The sequence below is a fragment of the Fulmarus glacialis genome, unplaced genomic scaffold (genome assembly GCF_000690835.1).
Source record: "Fulmarus glacialis isolate BGI_N327 unplaced genomic scaffold, ASM69083v1 scaffold454, whole genome shotgun sequence".
NCBI lineage: Eukaryota > Metazoa > Chordata > Aves > Procellariiformes > Procellariidae > Fulmarus > Fulmarus glacialis.
Window position 1 is genome coordinate 171,605 of NW_009205882.1, and position 19,511 is coordinate 191,115.

Genomic DNA, 19,511 nt, shown 5'->3' on the forward strand with positions numbered 1-19,511 from the left:
ATCCGTCATTACACAGATTCCTGGTGCCTGCAAGCAGAGTCAAAGAGAGCTCATCCTGGCCCAGGAAAGACCATGAAAAACTCTTCTGCATGATCATCTGGCTCAGGAGCTGAATTCAGTATTTCCTGCTACAATCCAGTGTCTTCAGACTAATCAATCAGCTCTTTCAAGACATTCCCTCAGCCAGCCTTGACAAGATCCAATATTGTTGTCTGAGGTAGGCAGAACGTGAGCAGGATCCAATTTGGCCAGTGCAGAAGTTGTCCTACCAGATGCCAGTTTCCAAGTCCGCAAATTTGCCCTCCTGCTTCCAGGAACAGACAAGGCACAATAATGCAGTAGAAGTAAACACTGATCAGAAACCCCCACCCATCAACCACTACCCCCTGCTCCCACACCTCCCCTGTGCCCACACGCCAAGCTCTGGGCCAGGAAGGAGTTTCCTCCCAGCCTGGCCTTGCCAAAAAAACACCAAAGAGGAGATTTATGAGCCCAGGAACAAAACTCTCCTTGCCAAAAAGTAATCAAAACAAATGATATTTTACAGCTTAAATTAAGTTCCTGCGACAAATGGATTTGAAAAATTTTGCAAGGCTAGTTAATTACAACATGTAAAGCATTTAAGTGACACCTAAATCACATTTTACAACCTTGGATGAGAAAGGCAATCTTACTCAGTGTACTCCCACCAAACATCCTAGGTCATCAAGCTCTTGCAATTTTCAGTGTTTTAGAATAATCCAAGCTGCGCTGCAACCCAGTTTCATGCAAAGTAGATTGTACCTGTTCCTCCTTCATAGTAAAAAGCAGATTTCCACAGATACAGCAGGATGCTTTCCATCCAGGAACCTTTAAACAACTCACAACAGCTTGCATATTAGCACATTGAAAATAATTGTCACACATGAGACACATTTTGCTCATTTGATCATCATCATGTAGATGATCTGTTTAGGCCTTCCTGAGTGCAAAAAATTATCAATGAACTCTGTTGGTTTTGTGGTTTTTTTAATGTTAACTTTTATTTCTAAACCTCTGAAACAGCCAACATCCCTCTCTCTAGCTAGTTTCTAAACAAGCTTTCTAAAGCAGTAGTTTGCAAACACAAGGGTTTGTGTGTCCTCTTAAGCTGTTGGAACATATGACCCCAGTAATTCCTGGGGTGGCCCAACTTCCCAGTCACTATCTCAGCAATGGAAAAAATGGAACAGCAATCACCTGCTCATCACCTGCTAGGTAAAGTGTTAAGTCCCTTCAGTAGCAGGCAAATTGGGTCTCACCTCCATGAGAGAGGGTCAACACCAATGACTCAAGGATGGTGGAAATCTCTTGCTGAAACGCCTGCAAGTAGGGGAAAAATTGCACAGAATGTGGTACTACAGTCAGATCTTGGTCCCCACTTTGGAAGCTCTGCTTTTGGATTTGAGGTTTTACTACCTTGCTTACTGAAAAAGAACAAAGCTCCCTGGAAGACAGCAATTGAGACAAAACTGACTGTGAAGACATCTCCATCTTTCTACCCCTCCTGCTGACTCCCCTCTCCTCTTTATTTTTATTATCCTTCATAAACCTCTTCACCCGTGGCTCAGATGTCCTGCTTTAAGCAGCAGCAATGAGAAGTTAAGAAATCTATACAATTCTACTACTAATCCCAAGGCTCTGAACAGCAGCTGTCGCATCGATCAGATGGGCTGTTAACTTCATTCTGCTGCTACTGAGTACTTGTCTACACTACAGAAAAAGTTTTATCACATTAGCTATGCTGGCACATCCTCCCCTTCCACAACATGAAAACAGCTATTACAAGACACCAGCACTTAAACCACCACCGCTCAATCTGGCTGAAAATGTGGAATGAGCTACACCCCATAGAAACCACCTTTATATAGTGCAGCTGCACCTACACTAGTTATGTTAGCCTTAGCCCTACAGGTAAAAATAGTCATTGTCTTCACTGACAAAGTCACACCAGTATGTTTTTTTAAATGTACTTGAGCCAGCAGAAAACCCAGCACTAGCAGTCAAGACACTGGAGCAGTCTGCCTGCAGACCTGGGCATATATACAGTATTCACTTACATACAGGTTTCTTCATGCCCTAAAACATCATTACTTAATTTGTTTAATCGGGGACTCTGCAAATCACGTTCTCTCCACTGCTGCTGAGGAGTGGATTTTTTCCATGCTTGGTTCCTCTGCAAACAGTGCTCTGGAGGATGTTCTTGTCAGAGCAAAAGCCTCATCTTGCACTTGCCTAACCAGAGGAGCCCATTTGTGAAAGCCTGCTCACTGCAACAGGACGTTTGTGCCCAATACCAGTGGGTACACGTACAGCTGCTTCCTTCAGCACTGTTCTGTTGGCAGCTGGGAAAGGAGGGGGAAAAAATCATTTAAAATAATTAAAAAAAAAAAAAAAATGCTACGGTCACCACAATCTAACAAGAACTAGTGACAGAAATAAGATGTTGCTAGATCTTAAAGGCAGCAGAGATGAGTCAGTGCACACAGGGAGAAGATTTGACACCGCAGTTTTTCAGAAGATATCTGCACATTAAATACTGGGCTTCACTGGCAGGTTTTCTGCCCGAGATGAAGGGCCTGCAGGACATTTGGGCAGTCAAAACAATGAACATACAAAATAACACACTGGACTCCAGGGCAAGGCCTGGCTGATGGTATTAGATACTAGCTTTGAACACTTCATTTGCATACAACAAAGATACAGCTAGTGAGCATTCAGGGCTGGGGAAGGCATTATTTACCTTGTGCTCTTCTTTCACCAAAGGCCAATAGGCAGACCCTCAGGACACAGTAATCCATTCAGAACAATCCATATATTGGTCTGCTGCTTTGGTGAACACACAGATTCATTTCTCCCAGGGGTAACCACTTACCATATCAGAAAGGCCAATCAGTCTTAATGTTTCCCTCCAAAAAAAAAAGTCAGTATCTTATTATCCTAAATTCTTGAAAAATAAAAAGATGCCATAATTAAGTGAGCCAGGAGAACACAAGCTAAATCAGTAGCAGAACACAGATTAGCGCCCATGAGCACTGATGTTTTCTTGCTCTTTCCATAATGCCCAATTACAAGACTGAAACATTGTTGGGGAATATTGGTACCGTAAGATATACTGAGACCAGAGGAGAAAAGAACAGCAATGGATTCTGTGCAACGCATCCAAGCCTCTATTATAATATTATTACAACATTATTACAATAATAATCAGGAAATATGCCCACTTCCCTCTCCACTCCAAAATACACTTCTCTCCCAAGTTAAGAACAAAGTCACAATTAAAAAAAAAAAAAAAATCTAAGACAATTCAGTTTCTTAATATGGCACTGTTTATTTTGGAGCACTTTCACTTTGCTTTTACAAGGTCCTCACTCTAAACACCAGAGCAAGAAATGCCCTTTTGTTAAGAAATAAAAGCAAAGATTCTCACAGAGCATCCCAGTATCTGAAGCTCAAAGAAACATTACCAAATACCAAGAAACCTCTTGCGAAATCATCTGGGGCACTATCCTTTCTCTGGACCCTGGCTTTCCTCTTGGGAAAAAAAAAAAAACAACCCACCAACAACCTATCCCCAAAGCTTTCTTTTTGTCAATTTTTATTTTACACACATACACATTGTATTATCAAATATCAAGAAGCTCCACTGACACCTCAAGTTACTTGCACGTGTTGGTAAGACCAAAACCAAAACTGTCCCCTCCAGTTCCCTCACCTGTCTGCTCCTCCCAACACTTTCTAAGCCAGATATCTCGTCTGCACAACAAAGCCAATTTTCCTCAATTCAGGAAAGACATGCAATAGGATTTTCTTTAGGCTATTCAGAAGGCAGCTACCGCATAATGCAGCCTGTTTAAAGAGATTTTGCTAAAGTTAAATTTAATAATTTAGGAGATTTAAGAGCAGTATGCATTCAAAAAAACCTCATGTTGCCTAAGCACTGTGTGCCTTTTAGCTGCTGTCCCTGATTCACTAGACCAGTCTTGATGTTGCAAGGACAAAGGTTTTCATCTTTTGAGAACATTTATCAGCAGATAATGAGAAATTAGAATTCCAGTTCACTCAAACGTCAACTATTGAAGTTTAGCTTTCAAGCAGTATTAAAAAAAAAAGTACTCACACGTCAGTAAAATTGTTAGCTTGGAACATTGAAATAAACAGCATTGCTAAGCAAAAAAAGAAGTTGGAAATTGTACTGGGTTGAACTTTGTAGATTCATTGATTCAGACGCTCGCCAGCAGATCTTTTCATTTTGCAGAATCCACGGAGAGAAGCACCATGACATGAGAGATTGCACATTGCCCTTGGGGAGAGGGACGTGGCTTGAGACCCTACTCTGCTAAGAGGTTGCTGAGAAATCCTGCAGAGATTTCCTGTGCTTTAGCTTTTGCAGAGTGGCATTTTAATACACGCCAAGGGAAAGCAGAAACGGAAGCAGCCAAACCCCCAAACAACAACAAAAAGCAACCTACCACTTTCTACATGAACTCTTAAGAACATCCTTGTCAGTGAATACAGCCCAGGTTGGCATTTCATTTTATGCTGCAGAAGCCCTAAATCTTTCTTCACTCGCCAACACAACACCCCTCCAACACACTTGCTGGTATTTCCAAACGAAGCTCCAACAGCCCGCTGTAAACACAACAGAAATCATTACCCAGAACCTCAATAAAACAGGATTCTATTCTGATGTTTTTGTAATATTTTTTTTGTAGCATGAATATAACTCGAGCCCATATGACTGAGATAGTCACCAATCTCATCACAACCACAGACATTTCTTCCCCTCCTGTTTTTGTTATGTTGTTATTAAATTCATGGCAATGACCTTGCCTCCAAGCAAACTTTTCCCATTTGCTCTACACAAATATCTACTCATCAAATTGTCGAAGGGGCTATGTTTGTCAGGCTGAGCAGAACACACTTGGGTGGTTCACTCTCTTTTTAAAAACTATCAACTCCCCGTGTGTCAGATGGCAAGTTTAATTTAGTAGGCTAGGAAATTACTCAGTCTTGGAAAATCACTGCAATATGGTATATATCTAACTCAGCAAGTCCACCCGATATGCAGGGCTGTTAATGCTACTGATCAGTCCCATCCTTGGATAACTCTTGCCAGCAGCTGTGTCTACAGTAACAACTAAAGCGTATATGACCTTTCAATTTTCTTATTTATTCCCAACAACAGACTAGAATGTTTCCTCTATTACTGAGGATTTGCTACATGATCATCAACACAATCAGCTGAACAGCAGTGAGCAGAATAAACAGAGTCTATATCTCCAGAATCAGAATAAAGAGGCAAGTAGGAGCTTTTTCATGTTCTGTTTGTGCTGCACTGAGTGCCAGTCAATCAATGCCTGGTATCGTTATGGATTTGTATGTGGGCAATGCAGGCATCTATCTGCTAGACACTTTTTGCAAAAGATACAGGGGCCATTAAAAGGCACCAAGAAATACAACAAAAAAATCCCCGATATGATGGAAAAAACAAACAAACGTAAACAGCTAACAACATGCATGATGCTCCAAAGAGACCCCGCAGACTCAGTGACAGGGGTCCCTTGTTCAACTGAAATACACCACGAACACACGAAGTTCTCAATGCAAATACAAGTAAAACCTCGTGCCACGGGATTTCAAGCACTCAGCTTAAGTGCAGTAGGGAGGACCTGAAAAATTTAAACAGATCTTTTTAAATTTTCAACCATCTCACACAAGTGAGAGGAAAGGGAGAGAGAAACATGGCTTATAAAACAGTTAATCAGAGAGCGCTACATTTTACTATGACATCAGACACCTTTCCAAAGAACATCAGAGACTATTTATAGATGCTGTCAACATCCTCCAACTCGCCCAATGAAGGTAGTTTCTTTGAGATCTCCCGATGCAAGAGGTGCACTCAAAAATGAAAGGTTGGGATGCAATAATCCACATCTGCAACCATCCTAAAGGTCTAGGAATTAAAAATCTCTACACAAAAATGTAGAGCACTCTGGCCCTGACCCAGCAAAGCACTTAAGCATTCAACTCTTCCCCCTTCAACTTCAGAGGGACAGTTTACATACCTAGAGCTAGTACATGTCACAGGGCTTCGCTGGCTCATGATCAGATAGCTCAAAAATGTGCAAGAGCCCACCCATAGTTCAGCTTTACCTTGCAAAACACAGCATCTCCTTGACCATCTCCTTACACAAAACAAAAACAGGAACAGGAGCAGGACACTGACTGGAGCCAAAGCATGTCAGTTTGACATACATTTTCCAGCTGCAGATGATTTCTCTTCATTGAAGAAAGGGTGCATACTGAACAGAGGAAGGCAAAAAGGAAGAAGTCTGCAGGCAACAGCCACCATAACACTACAGGTCACAAGAAGCTATCACTGCCCATGGGTTACTCACCCTCTGAAGGTCTGCTCACCTCAACCAGACCCTGGGATGAGCCCTCCCCCTAGTGACACCTCTACAGAGGACACAGGCGCAGCGTGTCCTACCTCTGCTGAGGGGATGGAGGATGCTTTGAAGGAACGGTACCTTTCAGTCATCGCCTATTGCTTAGCTAGCATCAGCAGCCCAGTTCTCATTTTTGATACAAAGGAGGTAGAGCTGAACTGGTGCTGGTACTTATCTGGGGAGGTCTATTTTGCTTCATTATTAGTAACAGCTTATGCAAAATATTCCGTAACAATTCCTTCCTATACCACCTGCTGGAAACTATGCAGGCAAGGCACAGTGCATTAATGCAGTGATCCATCCATCACAGCAAGAGGAGGAATACTGCCACATATACACACAGAGGGGTGCTGGCTTCTGATGCTTTGCAGTGCTTTTACTGTTCTTGCTGTATTAAAGTTTAATTACTTTTTAACTTAGATATTTACATAAAACATAAACGGTTCAGAAGGATAACTGTCAACCAGCCAAGACCTCTTTGGCAGGACTTCAGGATCATATTTTACTCTTCTGGTGATGGCAGCTCTGGCACAGAATTGCTCCAGTTCTGTAAAATTATGTCTATATATGTTTGATCCCTTTGGGGAGACTGCCAAAGCACCAAGATTAATTAGCAACTTACCTAAAATACACTCTCTATTAGATAGATCTTAAAGGGTTCCTTGTCACAGACTGCTTTATAAAAACACATTTTGAAATATTAATGAATCTATATGACATAAGATGACATTTTGAACTCTGTCTCAGTGCCCATTCTCATCTCCACACTAAGTAAAATGACTTTTATTACCTTCATGACAGCTCTGCACTTACATCAGCTTTGCAGAGTTCTAGCCAAATCACAGAAAATAAACTCACTTGATGGACAAATACAGCATCATTATGCTCCCAGCTACTGCAACATCCTCAATCAATATAGCTTTAAATGTAAACAAGTCAGAGATGTATCCAAACTGATGTGTGACCACAGTGCAGAAATAATTGCAAAGGCTCTTAGTAATTGTGTTGAAACGTACACTCCTAGTGCCTTTCCCAAAGGAAAAGAACAAGGGACAGGTATCAAATCATTTGCCTCAACCCTAGGAAAAAGTTACAGACTAGAAGTGGTCTAAGTGTCTGCCGGTACAAGCAAGATGGGGACAACACCTTACTCCTGGTAGCAGTGGATGTTTCATTTACTAGTCTTCCTTTCCAAACTGGTTCCAATACCACTGGTCAATAAGCTGGATTTCTCAGGGAATAGCATGGTTGTTCCAATCCAGGCTTCCAGAGAGGCTGTGCTTCAGCCTGTTTCCAGTTCAGAGCTGGCACTTGGGAGTATGCACTTGCCTGCAGAACCCCGCATCAGCAGTAAGCCTGGGTACCACAGCGCAACCAGCCACACATCTTCCCTTCTTCACCTGATCCTCAGACTAACAGAGTTAAATTATTAGGGTAGAAGCATTAGTTCACGGACTCATCCAGTCCTCTGGCAGCCCCAGCTTGCGTGAGAATTGGCAGGGGGCGGGGAGGGGCACTGCAGTAAGAACCTCACCACAACTAACAATGCACCGCAGAGGGGTTTGTGCTGTATCAGCATCAGAGGGACAGCCCAAGACCGCACACAGTTACAGAACAAGGTATTATTGTGGCTATGCTCATCATACTGATGCTGCTAAAAATAAACCAGGAAGACATTCCTCACCTAAGGCTCAGGAGGGTTCTGGTATGTAGCTGAGTCATGCAACAATCATTAAATTAAACACATCTTGATCCCTGGTTTACGCTCCATTGGCACAAGCCAAAAAAACAAGCCTTTTGTGCGTATTGAAAAAGCAACACTGCACCCACTGAAACAAGGCACAAGGAAGTAATTTGAAGGTCAAGGTCTCCTGGGAAACAATTGCAGTAGTAAGATCAAATTGCATTAAGAAAGGAGGAAGCGAGAACAAGCTCACACACATTTTTTTCCTAAACTGAATTTGAGAGAATGTGGAAGACATCAGACTGACAGCAACATCCTTAATCAACAAAACAGCACAAGCCTCCCCCCACCTGTTAGCACCACACACATTCTGCTTGGCTAATTGCAAGGCTTCGCACTGCCAATGGGATCATCTGTGCCAGAAGCTTAAAACAATTCATTAGCACTAGGTCAACTCAAAGGTATAACACAAGCTCCATTTTTGATGGCTTGTCATTTTCCCATACCAGTCTTACCATTGAAGACTATATCCCTAGCTGTCGTTTGTACCTAAGCTACTTAGAGCACATGTATGTATGCAGGTATGCACGCAGGTATGGGATTCTAGAAATGTTAGCTACACTTTACTCAGGTGTAAGCACCTTCTCGGTAAGAGAAAGCTATCGAATCTGCCTATATGTACAAAAAGATTTGTGATGTGTGCTCTGGTCCCATTTTCCTACCACTGACATTTCTGCTGGCCATTACAGCAAGTACAAGGTCATAGTTAGTGTGACTGATTTTCAGGACCTCAGGCCTCAGAACGGCATCCAACAAGCTGGATTAGACTACCCCAAAAATTTCATTCTTTACCACCTTCTTTCTTTTTCAATTTAACTTGTAGCGCTTCTCACACACTAAATGTCCTCTCGAAAAGCTTCATAGTAGCTGCTTACAATCTAGTGATCTCATACAATTTCTATCCACTTCTTTCTACAGTAGACAACAGTGCAACAACACATCACCGGCATGAGGCAAGCCATTTTCTGAGAAGACAGTGCAGCTTTAAGTTGTGTGTTGGTTTAACTTATACATATGGGAAAGCAAGGATCAACAAAAGTTTAGGAAAAAGATCCCAATTACTACTGTAGTTAAAAAAAAAAAAACCACCACACAGCAAAACCCACCAGAATTCTCAGTTCAATAAATGAAAGACATCCAAACATTAGTGTGTTCATTTTTTAAAAGCCTGAAGCATTTTAACTTGCACCTTTGGGACGGCATTCTTTCTTCTTTAGCTGCACACTTCAAGAAATGGAGAGTTCGAAAAATAGGCCAGCCAACAGGTAACACTGAGCATTCAAAGCACCAGCTGCCAGAGTCACAGTGCATTTGAACTGGCAGAATATGATTCATAGTGTCCTGCAGTCAGTGTGGTCTCACAAAAGCTGAGAAGTGCAGCTCAGATGCATGAACTCCCTGAAATAAGGTGATTTTGCAGATCTGCTGTCACAGAGGTTTTCATCTTGTATCTTTCTGACGTATAGGTTTAAACAGGTACTAAGTGAATTCAGGGTGGGATTACAACCCCCATTCCCTGGTCAAGCATCCTTTGCCCGTTGCTTCCTGACTCATAAATGACACCAATCTCTCCAGCTCTTTCCTTTTCCAGGCAAACTGCTGTATTACAGTCTCCTGGACGCATCCACACTCCAGGAGTAGCATCAGAGGAACAGAACTTGGGCACGTGTACAAGCTTCAGTTTCAAGTTCAGTCTCAGTAAGATCATTGCAAATTCACCTTTCCAGTTTAAAACTTGTTATACAGGTTGAGCTTACTGCTAGGAAAACCTACCAACCCAACCACTGTGAGCCAGGTTTAAAACTGCCTTAAGAGCTCTCACCCCCCAAAGTGCTGTTCGTTTTATCTCACAAATTACTTCACTATGGAGGCGAACAACCTTACTGCTGCTTTAGGCATGCAGGAACAGTGTCAGAGGAAAAGGGCTGACTTGATGTCAGTCACACTATCTAAACTTTTTGTTCTAAAGCTCCTTTTTTTCTGCTAAGCTTTGCATCAGGATGCACCCTCTGATACACCTGCCTTTGGATATCTCCAAAAGACCCTTCTCTCCAGCAATCACACAGGCCAGAGAAATGCACCTCCCAGAAAGGCATGTAACACCCATCTGATAGCTACAAACACCTCTGTCTTTCCAGACACAACACTGCTGCTGAGGGTTCGATGTTCTCCAGGTTTTGGACGTGAGCAACTGAGGGAGACAGGATGCACAGAAAGGCTGCAGCAATGCCAGACCCAGTTGCCCGAGTCACCAGCTACAGCCAACAGTCCACACAGACAAACTCTGCTTTCCAATATTCTCATACTCACTTTACAGAAGCCATAATTTCACGTTAACAAACACTGCTGTTTGATGAAATAAATCACAGCTTTCACCCAGCCACTCCTGCCCCTGAACTGACTATCCCTGTGCCCTGAACAAGACCAGTAAATTGATCAAACTTGATTTCAACACAGCAAAAGCGGGGGGAAAAAAAAAAGTATGTGTGCAAGGGGAAGGTAAGTTTTCAGCCAAATCATCCTTATGTCCATTTTGCAACGTAACTGCATGAACACTTGGGCACCAAACAGACAGCGAGGACCCAAGGGTCAGGACAAATGGCTGGAATTGGAGAGGCCAGACTACTCCTCTCCGAGCCAACGCCAGTTGAGCAGCATTTGAACGGCTCCTGCATTTCCTAGAGGATCCTCTCTCAGTTACAACTGCCCAGAAACTGAGTTTGACAGACCTGCAGCAGCCCACAACAGAAGGCACAGGAACAACATTTCACATACAGTTTGGGTTTGCTGTTTCTTGACAAGAGCTCAGGCAGGTCCAGGCCTCACTGTACACTGTGTGGCTTACTGAGCACACAGGGAGACGTGCTGCAAATCACCTCAACCAGGCTAGTCCAGGGTGATCACTTAGTGATCAAGTTTGACTTTACACTAGAGGCCCCAGCAAGAGCAGAGACCCCTGAAGTTAAGAGCTGGATATGTATGCCGGTGGCCACAAGACCTTGCCTTAAAGGCATCAAAAAACTCAGGGACCAGTCTGGCTGAGAGGAGATACGGAACAGACCCCCTACCTCCATGCTGCTCTCACAAACTCCCAGGTATTCGGGGTGAGAAGGAAGGAACACCCCCCCTTACATCCTCCTCATGAACCACTTTTCCTTTTGCTCAAAACTACCTAAAAGCCCAGCCTGAAGGCGCATCCAATTCTCCTACCCCCTCGGGAAGGGCCTCCCCCAGGCCAGCTGGGACAGTGGCCAGCAGCCCTGCTGGGCCAGAGCCCCAGGGTTCATTACCAGGCCAACACAAGACACCTGGCCAGAGCTGTGAGTCTCCCCCTTCCTGTGCAGAGAACAGCTCTCCCCACCCAGCACAGCCCTGAGGACCCCCTGCCAAAGGGATCTGCAGAGCCAAGAAGTCAAAAATCACAGTGGGATTAGCTGTTCATACAGACACAGCAGGCATAGCCAGAACGATCAGCATTAATAACAGGAGTGTTAGAAGGGCAATTAAGCCTCATATCTCTGGGATTAAGCTAGTTTAATGATTAGAGGCCAATCTTCAGGGGCTGAAAATGGGAGACTACCCTACTTGCCTCTCAACCATCAGGGCTGGCCAAAGTTAGGGTATCAGGAGGCCTTTGGTGTCTTCAGGACTCTGAGTTAGGACAGCCCTTTTGGTAGCTGAGCCCCTCCACCTCACTCCCCGCGAGGCTGCCAGGAGCTGCAGAGACTCCAGAGAAGTTATCTCCCTGCTTTACCCATGACATCACTTAGCCATATATACCCACCTAGCTTGCCCCCCCCACCCTACCCCCAGGGTACCACCAAGCACATTTGCATTGAGAATCAGTGGGAAAATTTAATTGAAAACCTGGCAACTTGGACATTTGATGAGGGGAAGCCAGAATTCCTGAAAAGGAAGCAGTCTGCAAAAAACGTAAAGCTGCAACTCCAAACTCCACAGGCTTTACATAGCTTACTCTCCATGTTGCCTTTGTTTAAACAGTAGTATATCCATGTTCTCTATCCGGTCTCCCACAAACAGCGCACTGCATGTCCTCCCCTACTACTCCCACCCACAGATAAACAGGCTCTGGAAACAAAGCTTGAGCAGATAACTGTGGAAGCCCTGAAAGAAGGACAACGCTATTCCCTGTGGGGAAGCAAAGATACCCACATAAATGAAGCTGTCTGCTTGGGATGCTGTTCTTGGTCTCTTGAGGATAGGATCAAGTATGTGCCTTATAATTAATTTGATTGTTATTTGTGTAACACATCCTTATTTCTATCCACTGAAATTACTAATAGCTTAATTCACTCTCTTTTTTTTTTTTTTTTGTTCTTGTTTAAATCAGAGCCATTCCTGTTGGGTAAAAGAGCCTGAAATGCAATTTACACTGACGATATAAAGCAGCCTTACAGTAAACACATACCCAGCCCTCTGCGTTCCCTCCAACGATCAGAAACAATAAAACAGCTATTTATGAAACAGAAAGGTCAATCTAGGATGCACTTCTGCAGGGGACAGATGCATACAGCTAGGGGGTGGGAAAGTCTGAGACACAGTGCTACTGGCCTAAAGGGGTTTTGGTTATTAACTGCATGGAAGGCACCCCCACTGCAGCCCATGCTGCAGTGAAAATCCAGACAGGCCTCATTCCCTGCTCATGCACAGTGAGCTGTGCAGTCACCCTGCAATGTGTTATTGATAAGGCTCAACTAATTTTGTGTTAGTCAGGCACATGCAATCAACCATCAAAAATCAAATCTATAGTACAGGTGGTTTTAAACTAGACACAGAAGCACATGGCCTAGAAAATGCAGGACAGCTGGCAAGGCGCAGAACAGACTCAGGAAGCTAACCTCGAGTTAGCATTAGGAGGCAAGGATTACAACACACTGCATTAATACAGAAGAACATCTTACCAATAAGAAAGTAATCAAGGAATAAGTGACTGAAGGCAACCCCTACGACAATCAGGCCTCAACCCTGAAAGCTGCAGGCAGTTTTTAAAGGAGATACTACCAAAGAACCCCCGTGACTGTGAATATATAAGCTACTTCCACAACTTCAGTCACATACCTGAAGCAGCAAGGCAGTATTTGCAAAAGCTCTCCCCCAGGAAGCCCACTTCTCAAAATTGGGCAGCCCTAAAGGCAGCAATGAGCGTATTAAGCATCATCTGAGCTGCCGTGATTAAGTGACTTCTCCGATTGACTATTTAATACAGCTTTGTTTGTTTGCCTTCCTTCTTACCTGCTGATGTTGCCTGGCTCCTGCTGTGATAGACTTGACAAGAATATCTACTAATGGCTTACACATGATCTGTAACAAAGAAAGACCCAGTCTCTTATTAGTGATTTGCTGACAGACAGCAAAGCAAAAGAGTCTATATTTTACACAGCTTCTTGAGCGAGACGAAAATGCCACAGGAAATAAAAGTGCCCAGAGATCAGCAACAGCTTATTTGAAAATTAACAGCTTTGCTCACACCAGCCCTGAGTGAAGTCTTGATCACAAGGAAATCAGCAGCAAAACTCTTAAATTGGAAAAATCAGGCAAAGATTTCACCTCCTGTGTTCTGCCTGGTTCTTGATTTAAGTCTGCATCTGCCTGATACTTTACATAGGCAGTTCAGTTTGCGCAGAGGAACAGTCCCAGAGGTAAAGGAGAACATGCCGAGTTAGACTGGAGAATGTCAGCACTTGGGGAAGGATCTGAACCCACATGCTAAAGGGGCCAGAAACAACTGTGTCAGGAGGAAAGTCTCCCTGGAGACAGGTTATCTTAAAGTTGTCTCCTGCAACAGATCTTTATCAAAACAACCTTTCTAGAGGAAGGGCACTTGTCAGCAAAGCTTGAACCTGTGTTCTTGGCCTAATCCACCAATTTCTGTGTTTATAGGCAAAATATTTCCAAATTGAGGAGCACAAGAAATCCAGACACAAGAAATGAGAAAGCATCTGGATTGCAAATACCTTACTGGCATACCTCTAATGACCTATCAGGCACCGGAAGGTCTGGTCCTGACAAAGCATGGACAGCAGTTTGCTGCACAGTTCACTGACATATCGTGCATAAGGTTATTCCAACCACACCACCTGAAATGGCTTCTTTTTGGGGGTAAGAAGACTACTAAAAGAACAGATAGCTCTAGCAAGTGGACAAAGCCCAGCTTTAAATAGGCCAGTATCTGTGTATAACATTACCTTTCTTTTATAAAAAGGACGAGCTTAAAGATTTTAAAAGACATTTCTGCAAGGAACAGTCGCATGGAGTCCACAGGCTCTAGAAACCTGCAGATGGGATCTTAAGCTTGCTGTCCGTGTGGGCAGCACAAAACCCTTCTCTTCCCCCTATTTCAGTAATTTATGTAGGTGGCATCGTGGGCTGGTGTCCTAAGAAACCTGGTATGCAGAAGAACTCTCCTGCATGGATTCCCTCAGAGTCTGAAAGCATCTTCCCCCAGTTACACAAGCCTATGTCTCCTCCCACCCTCCTGTCAGACATCAATTCTAAAAGGTTGAAGCCCTTGAGAAAGGGCTTCTGGCAACTGTCTCTACCTCACTCTGACCTAAAAATCCCTGAAGAACTGTATGACATTCAGACCCTAGACCTGTTTCTTAAAAACTGGCTGTCCTCATAGTAGAGACCAGCTCCAGGCATAGGTCAAGTTTGCAGGAAATACCTCAGACATTTCAGACACTGATACTGTCTGAACATCCGGCTTGCAGATTAGATTCCAATTAGACTCTACGCTCTACAGTCTCTTGGAAAAAAACTGATAAACTGAGCATGCAGACAGAGCAAAGCTAGACTGGAGCTACATTAGCTGTTTAAATAAGCTGGTCCCTTCTGCCTTTGTGCAAACCTTGCTCATCCAAGTTGTCTTGAATACTGGTAAAAGTATTAGGCTATGCTTAAAGAACAGCCTTCTGTTCATCTACGTTCTCCATGCAGTATCCCAATCCAAACCAAAAATGAGATCCTGGCCTTCTGCAGCATTGCTATCAAAACATGCAGTATTAAGTCTGAGCTGGTGAAGATCCTAGGAAACCTTACAGCAGTTTTAAAAGCCCACAATAAAGTGGAGAAGTTTCTCTCCCTACTTCCCCCAGAATTACAACTGTACTTCGGAGCCACCAGAAGACAACATACCACACAGACAGCAACACTTACCGGGAAGCGTCTGAAGAGATCAAGGAACATGGAGCTTGTAAGGGCACTGTTCCGTTTAGTCAAGAATTGTGTCAATGCTTGCTGATATATGACAGTCACCCTCTCCATATCCAAACAACCTGTGCTCAAAAGCTATAGGGAAAAAGCAGAACAAAAACGTTTCCAGTGAAACACAAGGAGGAATCACTAGCAATGAAGTAATTAATTTCCACCAGTGGACACAGATTTTTCCAACAGCTAGATAATCCTGGGTAGTTTATATGATATAGGCCTACGAGATACAACACAGAACTGTGAAGAAAAAACAAAGTGGGCCCCAAACATGCTCTCTCAAGTATCCACAGCCATATGACCATGTTCATGAAGGGCAGCACAGCTTGCTAGTACGACTACATACACTGCATGTAGCGTGGTGTAGTGTGGGGGCTGTACTTCTAGGTTTGTGGTGGGCATGTCTAACACATATTAGGTTCACAGAGCACTCAAAGACCATCCTGCAGCAGCTGTGCTGTGCACATGGTGTTCTCAGCTATAGAGCTATTTGAATCTGTAGATATTAGTGTGTGTAGATATCTAGATCTACATACACTTAGCAGCTATGTCCAGGATTTCTAGGTACCCTGCAGACAAGCCCTAGCTCTGATCAGGGATCCTGCAACCCCAGAACTGTGTAAATGCTCTAATATCCCCCTCTGGTGGGGAACAAGAAACCCAGCCATGCAGCAACCAGCTGAGACCTGCACAGGCCATATGGATCTAAACTAACACAGGGGTGAATGAAGAGCGAAGTGCAGAGCATCGCATCCCAACATTCCTGACTGTTCTCATATTGTCAGGGAAGCACAGCTTTCTGGGAAGAAAGAAAAATTAATGCCCAGGAGGTCAAAGCTATGATCTTCACAATAGTGAAGGGCCTTTTACGAACGTCTGCCTAAGCGGTTTTTCCACGGCCCCATAGCAAGTTAAAGCCAAGTTAATGTTGTGTTCCGTTCTCCGGTTGAACTCCCAGTGCTACTGCAGCTGAACACAGGCTGGAGCGGAACAGGGGAGATGGATCTTGAAATATATGACCCCAGTTTCCTAGACAAGTGTCTATACTTAGCACTTATTTGACATACACATCTGCAGGTTAAAAAATTGATTCCTCCTCCCATGCAGATGTTTACTGTAAAAAATTTCTTCTACAGTAACAGGCTTTTCCATAAATTTGGCCACTGCATCATAGGGTCTGCTCTAGTTCCATTTTGCTCCTTACTGAAAAGCTCCAGATTATGCTCACAGAGCACTGCTCACTGGAAACACACCACACCTTTGTCTCTGGTTCCCCACTGCAACACCTTCCCGGCCTCAATACAATGTCAGCACCAGCATCACACAAACTAAACTGTGTCACTTCCCTCAAACCGGCAACTCACTTCAGCTGCTGGCTGTGTCTTTGGCTGGTCAAGACCACAGCTCTGTTCCCACAGGAATAATAGCCTTCCCTGTGAGGCTGCACAAGGATGCTGTGAAGCATGTCTCACCCTCACCTCAACATCAAGTATGTTTTTATATTCCCCACAGATCTCCTACTCTGTTTTCCTTTCCAGAAAGGCCCGCCACAGAACAAGAGCTGCTTGAATTAACACTCTTAGTCTCTCACTAAGCCTTAGAAACATTGGCTATCTTTTCAGCCGCTAATAATATGTCAGTGTTTGTAATTTCCAGGCCCTCCCTTGTCATGAGGTAGCCCTGTTTATTCTCCTCCCTCACAAAACGTCAACAGGATTAAGGTACTAATTCCTGCACATAATTTGAGGGGTTCAGAGGCAAGTATGAGGCTAGCTGGCAAAACACTACTTGCTAGGTTTCTATGGAGGTGACTGGACTGGACTGCCCAATATATAGGGTCACCAAATTCAGAGACCTGTGAAATTCAGCAGAGACAGTAGGTGAAACGGAACCAGACAGTAAGGCTTTCCGAGTAATAGACACCCACAGCACAACCAGATAAAGAGTCTCCCTGCAAACAACTACGACTGAAATCAGGGCTGCACCACACTCTCTTCACCCTCAGCCCAAACCTCGCTTCTTCGGCAATTAACCTAGATGCACTGCACATCAGCAGCCCCTGGTGGCTATGGGCAAGCAGGCACTGCAAAGGCAGGAGGGTGAGGGCCAGAAGGGGATGGGGAATTTGACAGCTTTACGGAAGAGAAATCATGCAGACAGGTATCTGCAGGAACAGGAACAGTGAGACTGAATAAGCAAGGCCCACTCAGCGAAATGGGGTAACGCAACTTTACTTGCAAAAAACACTGCCTCAAGAGCAGCCTGCTGTCTTACCTGACAAGCCTGCGGGGTGGTGTTGCTCTGTTCCTCTGGCAGAGGGGTAGGAGGATTTGATGACTTATCAGATGTGTTTCCTCTCAACACTTTGAGCAAGTATAATGAGGCACTAAAGAAGAAAAGGAAAAGCGGAGAACATAGGAGTTACCACAGTGTCACAGTGCCACTGCAAAGCCACCTGAGGACACAGGTCAAGTGATGCAGGCAACTTATTCTGTACCAAGGGGGATCAAAGAGTCCGAGAGGGTCCCTTCTCTCAGTCTAACCCACTCTTGCCAGACCTAAAGACAAATAATCTCAGGAGGCTGCTTCATTTCATTATCTGCCACCGCAGTCAGACATCCCCACTATCAGCCTGGTTTCCTCAAGCTCATGCCGCTTGCTATCAATTTTGAGGAGCATTGCTTGAGGACTTCTGCATTTGCCCAGGATTTCCAAGCCTGCACAGCTCAGCCAGTGCTACGTGCAGCCCTCTCAGTCCAGACTGCAGAAGAGACTTGGGCAGATCAACTGAGAGAGCATGCAGACAGCTTGCTGCTTTTGAGAAATGTTGTATTAACTGGGCACGGCTCCACTCAGGACTGCCACCACTAGGAAGCTGTCAGGGAGCCACACAGCACACACAGCCAGCCCTGTGTTGCCAAGAAGTACCCTGGTTCCTGCACAGCCACGAGCCAGGTGTGCTGCAGAGCCAACACTGCCCGATGGCACTGGGTTGACCATGCAACATGGTACCCACTGCATACACAGTTGTGTTGAGAAATCCCAGTCAGAGTATGAAAGTCCTCCTGAAACTGCCTGCAAGTCACAAGAGAGTGTACTGGTAAATGGCACTCCCATTTACACCAGGAAACAGCAAGATTGTTCATGTTTCCTAACAAATACACATATGCCTTATCCTTATTCACCTGTATTCAGCAGCAAAGGAGTGAATACTGGTACATACAGTCAGGACTCATAATCATTATTGTCCTCATCCTGCTATCATGGAGACAGTAAACCACTGTATTTACAGAACGATCATTGCAGACTGACTATAAATTACACTCATACCCACACCAAATCACACACAATTCATTACTCCCCAGTGAAGCCTCAAGGAAGCACTTCCCATCACTATCAGCAAAGCTGTACCAGACCATTTCTGTATCACAGAGCCCATAGAAGATGATCACCAAAAAATGGACATCTGTTTGAAAATGCTTCAGACTGCCAGGATGACTGACTAGTCCTCCTGTAAGACACAGATGCTGGCACCTAGCCTTCATCGAGTCTCTCGCTTCTCTGAACTGTTTTAACATGCAACATTATGCCTGCATACAGACCAGCCCACAGCACCGAGTACAGAGGCTCCTTTTTAACACTCACCTGAAATAATAGAGAGCCACTGAAGAGTCAGTGTGCTTGCAGGCTTTCTTCACAAGCCTCTCCACAAAATCATGCAAATCTTCTTGCAGGGCATCCACTCTCTTGCAGTACTGCTTAGTTCGGCACAATGAGTTCCTGAAAGAGCATTAAAAACAAACCCAAAGCCATTACCTACAGAAAGAGCTCTGGGAAACAGATCGCTATGAACCCTTATCGCTGGGCTCAGGGCGACACATAAACAAAAATGGTGCTAGCTGTGGGCATTGCTGTGGCAAGAAGAGTGAGTAGGTACTGCTTTTTGCCTTCAAGCACGTGTTTAGGCATCAGAGTCAACTTTCCTCCAGAGCTCCCACAAAGGGGATTGGCTGCCTCAAACCCTGTTTCTGCAGAACTGCTTCTCAACAGGCAGAGAGAGAGAAGCACTG

The 19,511-nt window shown here is 44.3% G+C and overlaps 1 protein-coding gene across 1 annotated transcript in view; it reads right to left on the bottom strand.

Annotated features, from left to right (window-relative positions):
• The window catches only part of MYBBP1A (MYB binding protein (P160) 1a), a gene marked incomplete at its 5' end in the record, with an annotated part of 61,162 nt that overhangs the window by 24,319 nt on the left and 17,332 nt on the right, over positions 1 to 19,511 (bottom strand). The window contains 4 exons of the mRNA XM_009575544.1: positions 13,468 to 13,536; positions 15,391 to 15,522; positions 17,716 to 17,827; positions 19,087 to 19,221. Coding sequence (XP_009573839.1) covers positions 13,468 to 13,536; positions 15,391 to 15,522; positions 17,716 to 17,827; positions 19,087 to 19,221 — 448 coding nt within the window. The remainder of the gene's footprint in view (positions 1 to 13,467; positions 13,537 to 15,390; positions 15,523 to 17,715; positions 17,828 to 19,086; positions 19,222 to 19,511) is intronic.